The sequence below is a fragment of the Calidris pugnax genome, unplaced genomic scaffold (assembly GCF_001431845.1).
Source record: "Calidris pugnax isolate Ruff unplaced genomic scaffold, ASM143184v1 scaffold132, whole genome shotgun sequence".
NCBI lineage: Eukaryota > Metazoa > Chordata > Aves > Charadriiformes > Scolopacidae > Calidris > Calidris pugnax.
This window is the reverse complement of record NW_015090910.1, coordinates 1,175,881-1,191,947: the sequence shown is the minus strand read 5'-3', so window position 1 is coordinate 1,191,947 and position 16,067 is coordinate 1,175,881. Positions and strand designations below refer to the sequence as shown.

The 16,067-nt window shown below is 39.4% G+C and overlaps 1 protein-coding gene across 1 annotated transcript in view; it reads left to right on the top strand.

Annotated features, from left to right (window-relative positions):
• MYO6 (myosin VI) overlaps nucleotides 1–14,605 on the top strand; it is a 107,686-nt gene extending 93,081 nt beyond the window's left edge. Inside the window, exons 29-35 of the mRNA XM_014949352.1 lie at nucleotides 1,815–1,844; nucleotides 2,317–2,355; nucleotides 5,473–5,576; nucleotides 6,497–6,628; nucleotides 8,621–8,651; nucleotides 11,261–11,481; nucleotides 13,536–14,605. Coding sequence (XP_014804838.1) covers nucleotides 1,815–1,844; nucleotides 2,317–2,355; nucleotides 5,473–5,576; nucleotides 6,497–6,628; nucleotides 8,621–8,651; nucleotides 11,261–11,481; nucleotides 13,536–13,735 — 757 coding nt within the window. The 3' untranslated portion in view covers nucleotides 13,736–14,605. The remainder of the gene's footprint in view (nucleotides 1–1,814; nucleotides 1,845–2,316; nucleotides 2,356–5,472; nucleotides 5,577–6,496; nucleotides 6,629–8,620; nucleotides 8,652–11,260; nucleotides 11,482–13,535) is intronic.
• The last annotated feature ends 1,462 nt before the right edge of the window (nucleotides 14,606–16,067 follow it).

Sequence of the window (16,067 nt, the reverse complement as noted above, 5' to 3'; positions counted from 1 at the left end):
AAGAAGGAGTGTAAGAAAATCCCAAGTGTTTTCATGGACTTTCAAGCTCCCAGATGTGTTCTCTTTGCTACTCTAATTTTATCTAGATAGATACATATACATTATTTTTTTTAATAATTGCATACCTACATGAGATATGAAAGAAGGGAGACATTAGACAAGAAGGGCTCAGAGAATTCAATCACTTCTCTGTCAGCGAAGCTCTAATCTCCTTTCTCCAACAAGGTAATCTATAAATGTAGGAGAAAAGTAATAGAGATATTTCTACTTATGAGAGATTTCTTTTTAGCTCATTAGCAAATTTTTTTCTTTCTGTTTCTGCAATCTACTTGAAAGAGTTTTAAGCATGTCCAAAAATTGAAGAGAATTCTTTTAATTTCACCTTTGATTTGATTTTGTTTTGGTTTGTTTAAAAACAAGCTAAAACCTCCCCCACCCCCCAGTATCTTCTGCTGAAATCCAAGGGCAGATACCCACACAACTGCAGGAATCAGCTGAAAGATAGAAACTGGGAATTCTTCTCAGAAATGAAAATTATTTATTGGTAAATTTAATTAAAGAATTTAAACATAAGTTCTCAGGACTTATTTTAAGTGATATAAATTAAAACTTTACTAGAGTCTAAGAAAGTTATATTCTGCCATCTTCTGGATTTGAGATTTACATGTTACCTTATGATACACTGAAATCAATGTGACTTTTTTTGTATGTATAGTTCCCTTTTCTGTTAAATTTAGGTGTACTAAGGTAACACGTGTATCACTCCATACTGAATTCATACAATATAGTGGACCTACGGTGTTTTCACACAATTCTGTAAAAAATCCTTTCATGCTTACACGTTGGCATGAATAAAAGGGATTTTTCCCTTGTGCTGTACTGCCTGTGGAGTGAAAATATTAAGAACAAGGTGATTTTTATGTGCGACTTTGAAGAAACTCTTGTATTTCACTCTTTTTGGAGGAACACACGATACTTTCTTCTTGTTGTATTAGAGAATGACTAGCTTCTACTTTATTTCTTTTTCTTCTCAGTCCCTTGTTGCATTCACCATTAGTTTTCATAGATATTTAAAAGTTTGTAAGCATTAAGTAGTTTCTTTGAGAAATATATTCAGTGGCTCCTGCCAAAGAAGAAAAGTTGTTTGTTTTGGCAGTAAATCCAGCATTTTCATTTGTGCTTATTCTGTGTGGGATGTGCTGACCTCTCCTTGCTTCGTCCAATTTATTACTCATGCACAATTAGAAAGCATGTGTAATAAGGGATTTACTGCACCTAGGGGGAAATTAGCAGAACTGCTTGGTGCTTAAGTAAAAAATTAGTTAAATAATAGACATCTGTTTTCAACTGTGCAATATTTTTAATTTATATGGCTTATTGAAACACACAGTGTAGCACAGAGCACCGAAGGAAAGTGAAGGTGATGTGAGTGTGTCTGTTCTGTGCGTTACCTTGGAACAATCCAAATATATTCTAATTTGTAGTGTCTTTTCACAGCTCTCTGTCCTCTTCCCAGAGGAGCTGCGTGAGGATGGCTGTTCTTTCTTGCTTATCCAGGCATCTTCTTTGATTTCGATACATGGGGCGGGCAGTGAAAGGATGGAGGAAGTTTTCACTTGCACGTTTTTTTCCAGAGATGAAGAAAAAAGGTTTTCGTGATCCCGTTTCTCAGGAAAAAAAAATAATAAGAAATTCATATGATAGAAAATAAGATGTGAGAGAGCAGGAAACACTGTGACCTACCTTTTTTTCCCCTTCAGAATATTTGAAAAGAAGGAAGTTGTCTGTCTAACACAAGTATCTTCTATTTGCAGAGCCAATGGAACAAAGCCCCAAATGACTGCGTATGGCATTTTTTTCCATTTGAATGCTCTAATTGAAAAAAAAAAGTAACACTGATTAATTCAAAGGCAATTGATATTGTGCTCTTATTTACTAATACCCCATGATAATCAGTTAGCGTGCATCTGTAAACTTTAAATCAGTTTGTAATACCTTATATCCTCTGCTTTGCTTAAACCTAATACACAAATCAATCATCTAATATGCCTAATAATATCTATTTAAAGAAGATTATATAATTAGTGTAAATTTTTTCACATACCATCCTTTTCACTGCCGTGTGTGATTTATTGCTCTTCACAGAATCAGGACTATATATATATATTCTATAATGAAACTTATTTAAAATAAATAGCTAATTTTTTTGTGCACTTGAATTAGCTTTGGGTTGGTTGGCAAGAGACTGTCACGGTTATAAAGGCTGGGTTTATATTAAAATGTTTGGTTTATGCTTATTTATCAATTTTCTTATAGGGAACAAATGGCCACAGAAATGTCAGAAATATTGTCTAGGTAGGTGAGACAACATCGAATAAATCAATCACTTTATAAACAGAAATCATACATGAAATGGGCTAAATTATTATGGAATGAAATATAATGGAATCTTTTTTTTTTAAAGTGGTAAGCAGATAAGTAAATTATTTCTTTCAGGTAATTTTTACTTTATCAACGTCTTTTTTCAGCGATTATTTTTCTGCTACTTTAATTGATTATATATAAAAAAAATAAGAATAGTTCATATATGGTATTTAGTGTAATTTTGATAATGTTTCTCCAGCTTTTTTCTCTTTTCACCTTTCTTCTCTTTTCACATTTCTTATAACAATAATAGAGAACTAGACTCCACAGCTTTTGAAGGAGGATTTCTACATATTCAACAAAGTTAATGAATTATTTCATATTAATTAACTGTTAGTGCTTTTTTAATAAGAAATAGTCTAGCTATAATGTCCTTCAAATACAGTTTTGAAAATTACCATGTTAAAAGCTTATTAAAACCCCTCTTAAAGACATCAAAAGAGCAGGTGTGTTGTTAAACAAGCCCCTGTGCTGTACGTTTGGAGTCTGGAGATGATCTGTCTCACCCCAGTGATGCTTTGTGTGGTTGCAGAAAACATTGCTGTTAATTTTTTTTCTTGCAGTGGCATTTTAAGAACAGGAATAAGCGATGCTGTGTGTAATTAAGTCAGTGTGTGAGAGTAGATGGCTCAGTCGTATTGGGTATAGTGACAGTGACAATGGCCAGTTCTTCATGTGCAACAAAATGACAGAACTTTGGAGCAAAGTCAGAGGCTCTGTGTTTTGGTTGAATTCAAAATGCAATAGTTCCTGAATTCAAAATGCAATAGTTTCTGCCACTTGCTGGTTTAACTCAGCTTTTTTTCACTCTTCATATACTGGAAGCTTTTGACTCGAGACTTTTTAAGTCTGAAAGTACAGTTTATGATATCTAACTTTGTCAGACTGAGGGGTGAAGGCTGACAATTCAAGTGTGATGCTCTTCTTACTGCCAGCCTGATGCGCTGAAAGTCCTGTAGAAAAGCCAAGTGTGATCTGCAGAGCAGGGCTGGAATGGAAAGGCTGAGCCCTTCAATTGGATTAGTGTTCTTAGAGATTACTGCTTTAACCTGAGATCTCACAGCCTGGTTCTGCTGCTCTAAATTGTGCAGCAAACCCTGAGCGTGGTGGTGGGTAGTGTTGCTAAATAAGGAAAATCCTTAGGATTTGTCAAATTAGGTTCAAGGTTAGACACCAGGCAGCGGAAATTACATTCAGCAGCAATCCTTTAATGTCCTACAGGTATGCCAATGATAACAAAATATTAAAATATGTATTTTTACGGGGGACTGTCTGTGTAATCATTTGTTTTACACTTCTGAGTAGTGCTCAGGGTGAGAAGAAGTTCCCATCCCTTGGCTGGGTATTGATTAGAAGTCAAAGGGGGCAGACTTCTCACAGAGCATCCCTGGGAGCTGTGTGTTGACTCAGATTTGCAGTATGAGTAGGCGTCATTAAGCTGGTGCTGCAATCAACAGAACAATTCCAGAGTTTTAATTACATTTGAAGAGACGGTTCAGCTGCTATGAAGAAGAATATTTAGTTAAACAGGTTGTTGTATCCTGTGAAACTTAAAAATAAATTGCATTTCTAATCTCCGCTTTCAGAACTGCTATATCTGCGTAGAGGAATTTTTCACAGGAAATGTATTTATAACCTATTAACTAAATAGGGCAAATAAACAACATCAAGCTTCATAGTCCCACATGAGTTCTTTATGGGAAAATAAAGTTTAAAATAATATTCAGTGGATTATAAATGCTGCAATAATGTAACAGTCCCACAGATTATTGCTGCACAAACAGACCTTAACTGAAAAGGCCTGGTTTCTTCTGTTTTTCTCTCTTGTGAATTTTTAATGTGCTGTACTTCATCAAGTATGTCCCTGTGCTGGTAAAGATATAGTTTCTTCTAAACAAATCCTCTCTGATCCTGAAAGAGAATTATCCTGAAAGATAATTGATAAGTTTGCCTCTTGTGTTTGGTGATGGGCATTAGCAGTGGTTGGTAAAATCATGCGTCTGTTCTTTGATTCCTTAGTGCTTAAAAAGTATTCTGATGGTCACCGAAAGTTGGAGTGTTTTGAACTTAGTTTATATCCAAATAATCCATGGGAAGTTTGCCGGTCCTAAGGGGGAGTTCTTCCACTTCTTACCCATATCATTTCTAAGAAAAAAAAATTCAGGTTCATCTTTGTATGTATGCACGTGATGATTGTTTGTTAAATGGATAACCTTATACATACCGCTAAAGATGATGGAGAATTTAGTAATAATTTCTTATTTGCATTTGCTGTTGACTTTTTTGCATAGTACCTACATGACAAATACCCTTTGCCTTTGAAAAGCACAGTTTCTAGATAAGTCTTTCTGTACTGGTCAGCCTTTCCTCAGAGAGTGGGCTTTTTTTCACAGGTAGCTCTTCATGACTTCTGCTCCCTCCCTTCTCCCCCCCAAATAAATATTGCTGTTCTCAGACGGCTACTATACAATTAATATAGAAGTCATTTGATTTCTTCTCTCAGACTAGTCTTCTGTCAAAGACATGGAATATTATCTCTACTTTTCGAACCAGGATTTTGTCCTAATCCAGTTTTGAACAGCAGAGGAAACACCTTTTCTCCCTTCTCCTTTATTTCTGAAATATTTTCCCCCATCTGTTCTTGGAATGGCACTGAAGCTGTGTATGGCCACTCTTTGCTGTCTGTTCTCTGCATCTTGACTAGTACCAAGAAAAACCTACATCAGCGTGGGGTGAGGTGCACATGAATGGAATATGCACCTTTTCACACATCAGTGTTAACTATTAATGACAATTCCTTTTAGTCTCCAGGCAGCCAATCGGGTTATTATTTGATTTTGGACATAAAGGATGCCTTCACTTCTTCCTCAATCCTTTGAACATACTGAAACTAAAATGCTATTTTGCCTTTGAATTCAGCTCCGCTGCTGCTGATTTTCATTGTAATAAGTGGGCTGCAGCGTTGATAATGGGATCTGTTCCTCCTGCTGGAACAATTCCTGTCTCATACGTGAGAAAATACTTATATATATTTTTTAATAATTGTAGGAGTCCTTCAGTTCAAGCCACGAAAGCTGCTGCTGGTACTAAGAAGCACGATCTCAGTAAGTGGAAATACGCAGAGCTTCGTGACACAATCAATACATCCTGTGGTAAGTTGGGGTTTTTTCTTATTTGAGAAGCCAAATTGCACTTGTATGAAGGGCTTTATTTCCTTCCTATGACAAAGAATAAAGCTTTCTCATGAATTTATTCAGGTTTGAATGAATGTCAATTTTAAAAATTTCTATTACCCAAAGAGAAGAGCGAATGGAGCTATTTCCATACTGAGGAAAGAGAGTTTGCTTTGTTAACTCCTTTACTGATTCTATATTTATGATGATAAAACTGCTTGGGCCATAAAATACATGTTGTGATTTCATAATTAAATCATCTCAGTTTTGTGTATTTCTACAAAGGGAACGATAGTTGCTGTGCTTTACCTAGAATTTGTGTCCTCTAACAGATTTTTTGCTATTGCTTCTTGCTGTCACCAAATCACAAAAATCAACTACGTAATGTAAAACATGGCATAAAATATTTTATGTCTTAGCTATTCAGATGATTCTTTAATTTTCAAAATGTGTAACTTCATTTGGGAATCTCACAGTTGGGACATTAATTAATTTCCCCCCAGCGTTATGAAGATAGAAACAGATAAGAAGTATTCCTTTATTAAATATTACTGTTTGTTTTTCTTCTGATTGAAAGCAGTTGGTTAATTTCCGATTTAAGATAACTCAGAATTTCTCCCTGGAGATAGAAACTGGAAACAAATCCATTCTGTCTGTTTGTATTTAAAACCTAAAGTTAGCTCCCAATTTGAAAGGATATATAGCACTCCAAGGATCTTTCTGGACCATAGAATGCAGGCCCTGTTGCTGCAGAGAATGAGGGTTTATTATATTATAACACATACTTAGTGTTACAAACTGATCTAAAATTATTTACCTATCAATGTAGAAAAGCATTTCATAAATATTTTTTCCCATTTTTTTCTCACTCATCTCTGCTTTCCTTATTCTTGAGACAGATATTGAGCTGTTGGCAGCTTGCAGAGAAGAGTTTCACAGAAGGTTAAAGGTTTATCATGCTTGGAAATCCAGGAATAAGAAGCGTAACGCGGAAGCAGAACAGCGTGCTCCCAAATCAGTCACAGACTATGGTGAGGAGGGAACATTTTGTCTTTATCATAACACAAATAATAATTCTGGTGACAAAGAAAACATTTCTAGAATTAATTTTGGTTTTGCTGGGTTGAGGGAAGTTCTTGAGGTTTTTAGTGTATCTATCTTTATGTTGATTTCAAGTAAATATTTTGAAAAAGTTGTAAGTGGCAAATAGTTTGCAGGAGGTAGAATACTTCCAGGAGACCCAGGTACATGACTGAACAGCTCTTCCTAAAACCTTTTCTTGTACACGTTTTAAAAATGGGTCTGGATTTGGTGCTGCAGTTGCTGGCATTTTTGTTAAACTTTCATTGCTGGGCTACTTAAGACTAAGGAAGATCTTTTTCCATTTATGAAACTGTGTTTTTTGAGACTTTGAGGAATAATGCTCTCTTAAGTAATTCACTGTTACATTTGGGGTCCAGACAAAACAAAAAGTGGTTTTTTTCCTCATGCTTTTATTCTTTCATAAAACACACACATATATAGACATAGATGTAGATACTTTTTAAAGATGCTAATAATTTCCTTCTTCACATGACTGTCAGCCTTACGTATTTCAGGTTACATTCTCTTTTCTTAAAATTCTGTGAGTGTTGATACTGCAGTTTTTGATTGTGGGGTGGCAAATTTTGCATAGCCTCTGCTTCCTTATTAGACTGGCATTCTGCTGATTTCACAGATGGATGTTTCTTGTCAAAGCAATGCACTAATGAGAGTATGTGACTGCTTTTAAAATTCAACATGAAGGTGTAGGGGTTACCCTGTTTAGCACTGGCCAGACCTGAAAATGAGGTATCTGGAGTGATATTTGCAGAGTGAATTTTGTTACTCTTTCACCACCACCCCAGCCCCCAAGTCCAGTGATTGTTACAAAAGGTGTCTAAGAAATGAGCAGAATCACAGCAAATGGATGTAATAATTTAGTCATATTTCTCCTGCTGCTTGGAAAAGATGTTCTCAAAGAGTGGGGCTTTGTGGCCATGCCTAGAAGGGTGGGTTTAAGAAAGTTTATGACCCAAACAGCGGGAAAAGGCATTTGAAGCACTTTTGCAAAGTGCTGAGTTGCTTTAAATTTGAGCTCACAAATTCTGGAGGTAAATGAGTAAAATAAATATTCATGCACAGTATTGCAATGGGAAGTATCAAAGAGCAGAAAGTACTTGGATTTGTGCAAATAAAGCCTGGAATATTCATGATCTAATCACATGTAGTTAGATATTCACATTATTCTTTTCAATGTTTTTCATTGCAATTTTTTCTACTTATCTTGAAATATGGCTTCATATTTCTGAGGACAAGTTAGAAAGTTGCAGTTCAGAAGAACTGACCTTTAGAGACTCATTAATGTCAGATGTAATTCTTTCTGTTGCAAATAATGATCCTACATGGGCATTTCACATCTGGCTGTTAGACACATGAGGTGGTGTTAAGGAGGAGATCTGATTTTTCAGATGTTTAAGCTTTCTTCTTTCTGTCTCATCACTGATGTCATATAACTTTACAGGTATCCTTTAATTAAATTTATACATTCAGTAGAGAAGCAAGACACTGGTTTGGCTATTACTATTGGAATAGGCACATTTGGTATTAATAGAGGTCTGGATTTTCTTTCCTAGTAGAAATGTCAAAAATGAAAAGCAGCACATGAATTAACGAGCAGATTTGTTCCAGCAATCTGTGCTTAGCGTGTGTACCACTGAGCTTTGGTAACAGCCCTTGAAAATCATGTTAGTAATCAGTTCCAAAATGAAATCCTGGTGAAAATAGAAGCAGTTGGAAATCTATGAAACTTGAGGAAAGGAGACGTTTGTGTATGTCAGTGAGCAGGAACAGAAATATTCATCTCGACGTCTGTGTTTATTTTGTAACTAGATTTTCCATTTGTCTGTCATCAGCATTGGTGAGAAATGTTCAGGTGATGAAACTATGACTTATAAAGGATCAGCACTTACATGCTTTGTTCAACATGTAATATTTGTTCACAGATTTTGCACCATTTTTGAGCAACTCACGTAAGTGGGGAGATGGTTCTTTAAGCTAACTTTGAAGAATAGGAACACCTGAGAGCCCTGTACTAACAGCAGTTACTCCAGTGTTTTGCTACACGTGCACATAGAATTTAATTGTTCCAGAAAATGGATGTTACAATTTGGCAGTGGTAATTATATGTTACTCTAGTAATTTACGAATGTACTTTACTGCTCATCTTTGTGAGATCTTACCCATTTGAGCAGTCATGGGAAGGGAAAACAAAATAAATCTCCCACTTTTTTTCTCTTTTCTCCCCCTACCTGACCAACTACACGTGCACATAGAATTTATCCAGAAAATGGATGTTACAATTTGGCAGTGGTAATTATATGTTACTCTAGTAATTTACGAATATACTTTACTGCTCATCTTTGTGAGATCTTACCCGTTTGAGCAGTCATGGGAAGGGAGAACAACATAGCTTTACTGCTCATCTTTGTGAGATCTTACCCATTTGAGCAGTCATGGGAAGGGAAAACAAAATAAATCTCCCACTTTTTTTCTCTTTTCTCCCCCTACCTGACCGTAGAAATGCCGTGCTTGTTCTAATATTTATTATTGTCTGCACGTGGCTTTTTGTTGTAGCAAAACTCTGGAATCAACTTAATTTAACAGCTCTTTTCCTAGCACACAAACTAACATTCAGGTGGTGGTTTCTTTTTGAATAAAGAACTACGATTCCATAGCCCTGACAGTAGAGGCTTCATGTGCTGCTTCAGCGTCCCTGTCCTCTAGATTCCCTCTTGGATTTAGGGGTAGAAACAAGCCTTAGCAATTACCCTTGCAGTGCAAGGAGTGTTTGATGGTACTAAAGAACTGATGTGCTGTGATAGATTGTCAGACTCTTTGCAGAAAATAGAATTAATTTCCTATAAACTGTAAGCTCTCTCCCTCTAAAATACATGCTTTACCAGAGTTGATGTGGGAAAGTAGCGTTCAGGAATTAAAATCTGTTCTGGTTTTCTTCTCTTTCATTATGTAGACATGGAAAAAAATGGGGGGGTATGATTTGTATAGTACATACATTTTTTTTTCAAGATTCTTCTCACATTTAGAAAAACTATTTTTGCTTGAATCTAAGTGGAAAAAATGTTAAGGTACGCTTGCCAGTCTATTAGTCTTGTTCATAACTGTAAAAGTAAATTACTAAGAAGTGATTGTGATTTTTTTATTTTATTAAATGTTAGCTCCAAAATTGGCTTTGCTGCTTAATAGTCAATGGAAAAAAAAAAATCACTTTCAATTATTCCCTTTATGCTGCAACATGGAACTGTAATGACTGATTTTCTTTTGCAGAGGTGGCATAGATTCACAATCAGAATTTCTTACTCAGGGCGTTTGTAACAGCGGTTTGTAAAGCAGTAAAACAAGATCAGTAATAAACTTTTGCAGGAGGCAGTTATTAAAGGAAAGGATCTTGCTTGTAAGAGCATTTACTATTTAAAACTGATTATAATAGTGTCTGCGTAACATTAAGAAGGTCGATCAGTTGGTGAGTGAACGTAGAGAGTATTTGCTTTTACTGGAAAGAAAGTTTCTCTGTGGGACTCTGAGGGAGCCTCAAAACGTGGGTGGGAAGTGTTTCCCAGAAATATATATGAAGCTTTAAAATATTTTCTATCATTCTAGCTCCTCTAGAAGTTTGATCTGTTGAAATTAATGGGCTGAAATAAGCAATTTCGTTAAAAAAGCAAGCAGCCAGGGAGCAGTTGTCATGCTGGAGTTCAGCACACAGAACTGGAGGCAGAAAGTTCAGTTTGAAGCTTTGTAACACGCAGTAGATGTTGTCAATGTTCCTATTAACAAACGAGTCATTTCTAACAGCATCACACCCCCTTCCACGGTGACTGACAAAAGTCTTCGGGTTTTTGTAACTGAAAGTGCCTGTTTGTGCTGGGGCCTTGTTGGATGAAGAGGTGGACCCAGGGAGGGCAGTCACTGATTAAAGTTCCTGGCTGGAAAGACATTTTACATGGGAAGTTTTACTTTAAATATTGATTTAAAGCAGAATGTGTTATTTTACTCAGTTTAGTCTAAAAACACCTGATGCTGTTGAGCAACCCAGCATTACAGAGAGAGAAGATAGTTACCATGAGCCTTTCCTCACCAGGGTTTTAGCTGGAGGGATTAAAATACATGAGATGGGAATCCTTTTTAGGTTTGATGAGACTTCAGATGACTTTGCATTCAGAGAATCTCAGGTTTTCTGGGGTTTGGATTGTTTGGTGGTTTTTTATTTCATTTTTTTGTTTTCTTTTTTTTACTTTGCTGATTAATCAAGCGAGTCACAATGCTTTGTCTTCTAGCTAGTGAAGGGCCTAGAAGACAAATCATATGAAGAGCAGCTGAAGGAGCTGGGGCTGTTTAGTTTGAGGAAGAGGAGGCTGAGGGGAGACCTCATCACTCTCTACAACTACTTGAAAGGACACTGTAGAGAGGTTGGTGCTGGTCTCTTCTCACAGGTAATTAACAACAGAACGAGAGGGAATGGCTTCAAGCTCCAACAGGGGAGGTTTAGATTGAACATTAGGAAGGAATTTTTCACTGAAAGAGTGGTCGGGCATTGGAACAGGCTGCCCAGGGAGGGGGTGGAGTCACCAACAGAACCCGACAGCCCAGCTCCCGGCCAGGCACCAGGAGATAGAAATGAACAGGCAGCAGCGTTACTTCCGCATCCCCTTCATCCGCCCCGCCGACCAGTACAAGGACCCCCAGAACAAGAAGAAGGGCTGGTGGTACGCCCACTTTGATGGGCCCTGGATCGCTCGGCAGATGGAACTTCACCCTGACAAGGCACCCATTCTTCTGGTAGCAGGTCGGTATGGAAAGCCCAAAATCCAAATGTTGGAAAGGTTCAGGGTTGATAACTCACTTTAGAAACAGAGGGTGGTGGTACAAGTTTCCCAAGTTATATCCTCTTCTTCTCTCTTTTCATCATTCATTTATTTTTTTTTCTTCCATCTGCCTTGTCTGGGCAGAATTTGAGGATTTGGGGCGCTGTTCATGGTGGCCAAATGTTAAGGAATCTCATTTGGAGATGTCACGTGTTTTACCTGCACATGGCTTTAATCTGGGAAATCACAGACAGAGTGGGAACCCAAATCTAAATGGTTTTATTGCAAAGTGTCCTCAATTACTCACTGAACTGGAGGCAGCGTGAAGATAAAACATCACCATTCCTCCAGGAAAGTTCTGCTCATCGTGGTATTGGTTTGCAGTTAGCTTTGGAAAATGACAGCAGTTTGTATCAAAACAGTTTACACATATGATATATTGCCTTTCCTCGGGGTGGTGCTAAGGCAAACGGATGCTTTTACCATATTTATGCTGCCCAGTATGGGAGAATAGCTTTTTAATCTTAACCATTTAAAATAAAAACTAAATGTGGCAGTAGATAGGTAGGGATTTGCCTGGTAGTGAAAAGTATCCTTCTTTTCTAGAGGATGCTAAAAGGGGGAGAAAATGCTTTAGAATTGCTGGTTACAGCTCTGTGGTTTGAGTTTTTGCATTTCACTTGGGATCAGAGGAAAAGGCCGTGACCAATTCGCTCAGTTTCAGAGTGATGCTTTACTGGCGACAAAAGTTCCTCGGTTTTCTGCTAATTTACTATTTTAAATAGAATCCCTTGTACCAGCTGTTGCCTGGTCAGTGTCAAAGCCCACAGCTCAAAGTAGCGTTGCTGTCACTAATACCACATTAAAAATAAGATTGAAATGGGATCACCTGTTCAGAATAAGATTGAAACGCAGCGAGTGAGCTCACCCACTTGGTGGAAGTGGTTTTGTTCAGCCTGGGAGGCTGCAGGGTGACAATCCTGACTATTGGATCCAAAGTCTTGACTTCTTAGTCACTTTGCTGCATTTAAACCAATAAGAACAGCAGTTCACTGAGAAACTGTAAAACTGAAAAGTATGTGTTAAACAATCACAGATTGTGTCTTGTTATATTACATTCTATAATATGATTTGCTGATATAGTTTGATAGGTTGAATCCAAGAACATGGTGACTCATGTAGGAAATTGGAAGCCTCTGTCTCCAGCATAGTGTTTCCGGAAGCTAGAGTGAATCAAATTGATTGTATTTATTTAGTTATTTTTGCTATTTAGTAAATAAGTATTTATTTAGTTATTTTAAAAGTCTGTAAGGGAAACCTCCCCAGATTTGAGAGTTGCCGTTGTCATCCCGTAGTGGATGTCAGGAGAAGACACGAAGATGCTGATCTTCTCAGCTGCTTCCCTTTGCTCCTATTTTCTTGCCTTTTCAGCACTGTTAGTTGCAGCATCTCATCCCAGTTTGTCCTGATGCTGCTTTTCTGCTCCATGTGGACAAAACCCCAACCAAACCAAAAATATTCAGTGTCCTAGGACTGGTTTCCCCAGGAGCTCTGAAGTCTGTTACCAAACAGAGGAGGCTCCGGGGAGACCTAATAGCAGCCTTCCAGTACCTGAAGGGAGCCTACAGGAAGGCTGGGGAGAGCCTGTTTAGAAAGGCCTGTAGTGACAGGACGAGGGGAAATGGCTTCAAGCTGGAGGGGAACAGATTTAGATTGGAGATGAGGAGAGGGTTCTTCACTGTGAGGGTGGTGGAGCACTGGAACAGGTTGCCCAGGGAGGTGGTTGAGGCCCCTTCCCTGGAGATATTCAAGGAGAGGCTCGACGAGGCCCTGGGCAACCTGGTCTAGTTGGGGGTGTCCCTGCTGACTGCGGGGAGGTGGGACTAGATGACCTTTGGAGGTCCCTTCCGGCCTGGGCAATTCTATGATTCAATTAAACCAGAGCCTGGGTGAGGAAACGTAATTAACAGAGACCTGACCTTTGAACGGTGTCAAAGCTTCACGAAGCTCTTTCCTTCTCCCTTTCTGGTTTCAGGTAAGGACGACATGGATATGTGTGAGCTCAACCTGGAAGAGACTGGCTTGACTCGCAAGCGAGGGGCTGAGATCCTGCCCAGGCAGTTTGAGGAGATCTGGGAGCGCTGTGGTGGCATCCAGTACCTGCAGAACGCCATCGAGAGCAGGCAGGCCCGTCCCACCTACGCCACCGCCATGCTGCAGAACCTCCTCAAATAAACCCTCCTCCTCCTCCTCCTCCTCCTCCACGGGTTCCAGCCCAGGACACAAAGGGAAGAGCTCCTCTGCGCCACAGGGGACGTGGGGCATTCCACAATCACCTTAGAGATGTCCAATATAAAGTGAACAGATTTTATTAATCACCTGGTTTGTTAATTTCTACTTCACGACGTTTAATTTGTGTTTAGTGAACTCTACTAGCTATGAGGACCTCCAAACGATGTCAGGCAGTTGTAGTTTGTTGCATTTTTTTTTTTTTTTTTTTTTTTTTTTGTTTATGTTGCATTTTCTGTGGGGGTTCCTGCTCTAACTCCTAACCCTTCCAGCCCCCTTCCAGCCCTCGGCTGCGTCTCCTGGGGTCTGTGCTGCAGCCCCCGCTCTCTGCGTCCCCTCTCTCACCCACCCAGCTCCTGGCTTCAAGCTGGGAACTGGGAAAGAGGATTCGCTGTTTCCTGTAACTGGAATCGTGAGGCCTTAGCTTTGACTTCTGTTCCGGAGAAGTTGGAGTGTACTTTTATATAATCTGAGACATTTTCAATGTCCTGATGTGAAAACTGGCTAGTGGCTGTACTTACTGACTGCTCCAGAAGCTGACGGGAAGTCCTCCTGAGCTTGAGACCCATAAATCCCTATTTCATGCGTTCTCTGTCTTGGTTTCAGAGAACTGCTTTGCTGTACATTCATGTACATCAATAGTGTGTGACACCAGAGGTGCCCCAGGAATGTCCTGCTCGTCAGGGCTCCCACCGCTTCTCTCTGAGGTTCTTTTTTTTTCTCTTACAGTACCAATTTCCTTTAGACTTCTGTTTTTCTGACCAAATTTCCATTAGGAATTCTTGGGACAGCTTTATGCAGGCAGTGTAATTTCAACATATTTAGACTTCTGTTTTTCTGACCAAATTTCCATTAGGAATTCTTGGACAGCTTTATGCAGGTAGTGTAATTTCAACATATACAAAAGTGTCTGAGACCTACATCTGGAGGCATCCGAGGTTAAGGATGGATAAGGGAGACAGTTCTGCTTCCTGGTGGCAGTGGCTTCACTGAGCATCGGGCCTCCTGGTCAGCTCAGGTGTGAGGGGACACACAAGGTCTGTACCTTTTGTTAGAATGTGTAAAGACTTGTCCAATAACAGAACCACACCATCATAAGGCTCTGTGCTGATGAAATGCTGATGGTGACAAGAGGGAACGGGCACAAACTTGAACATGAGAAGTTCCACCTAAACATGAGGAGGAACTTCTTTGCTGTGAGGGTGGCAGAGCCCTGGCAGAGGCTGCCCAGAGAGGTGGTGGAGTCTCCTTCTCTGGAGACATTCAAACCCCCCTGGACACGTTCCTGTGGGACCTGCTCTGGCAGGGGGTTGGACTGGATGATCTCCAGAGGTCCCTTCCAACCCCATGCGATTCCATGAAATAGTGACAGTTCACTGAAAACTGGAATATCGCAGCGATTCGGACGCTGAGCTTTGTGTTAATGTCATCTGTCAAGCTTCAAAGCTTGGAACAGTTCCCTTCTTAACCTGTTTGTTCTGGGAGTTTTTGTGGGTGGGAATTACCACTTTCACACAGTCTTAGGATGAATCTTGTTCCCTCACGTGAACGTTGTTTCACCGCGCTGGCCATTATTTCCACAAATTTAATTTTACCCAAATTCTTTGCCTAAGCAGTAATTTTTGGCTGTGAGGTGGAAGTTTCAGGCTGCAGGGTACAAACCTGTATCCTGGTGTGTGAGTTAAAAAGTGAAATTATGAAGGTTAGGCCACTGGTTTAATGTGCTACTGAACTGGGACCAGTTTCAGAACCTCCAGTCTCCAGAAACTGGGCTCTGCAGGAAGCTGTGAGCGTTTGGGATGTGAGGAAGGAGAATCAGTGAAGTTATTGATAGGGCTGAGGTGCCCTCCTGGTGTGTGTCTGACTTCACACCTGCAGTCTCAGTTCAAAATATATATATAAAAAAATAAAATAAAAAATATATATACATAAACCCCCCCCAGATCTCATGAGACTGAACGTGGTAAGCAAAGACCTTCAATGCTTAAGAGAGAGCGTGTGTGCATACACATATATATGCTACAAGATTTTAGTGTATATGTGTGTAAACATACTCGTGGGGAACTTAAATAATGTGAATTATATTTTTCCAGTCTGCTCCTGTGGTCGTGCTGGGATTTCCCAGACTGGCCCCAGAAAGAAACTGTATTTTTCAGGATGGGGTGGCTGGGAATTCTCTCTGCGTGACCGCTGTGAGCCGTCAGGAAACCAGAATGGCCTTTGAGGTGGGGCAGGGGAGCTGGGTGCTCTGGGCTGGGGTGTGCCCACTCCCCCCTGC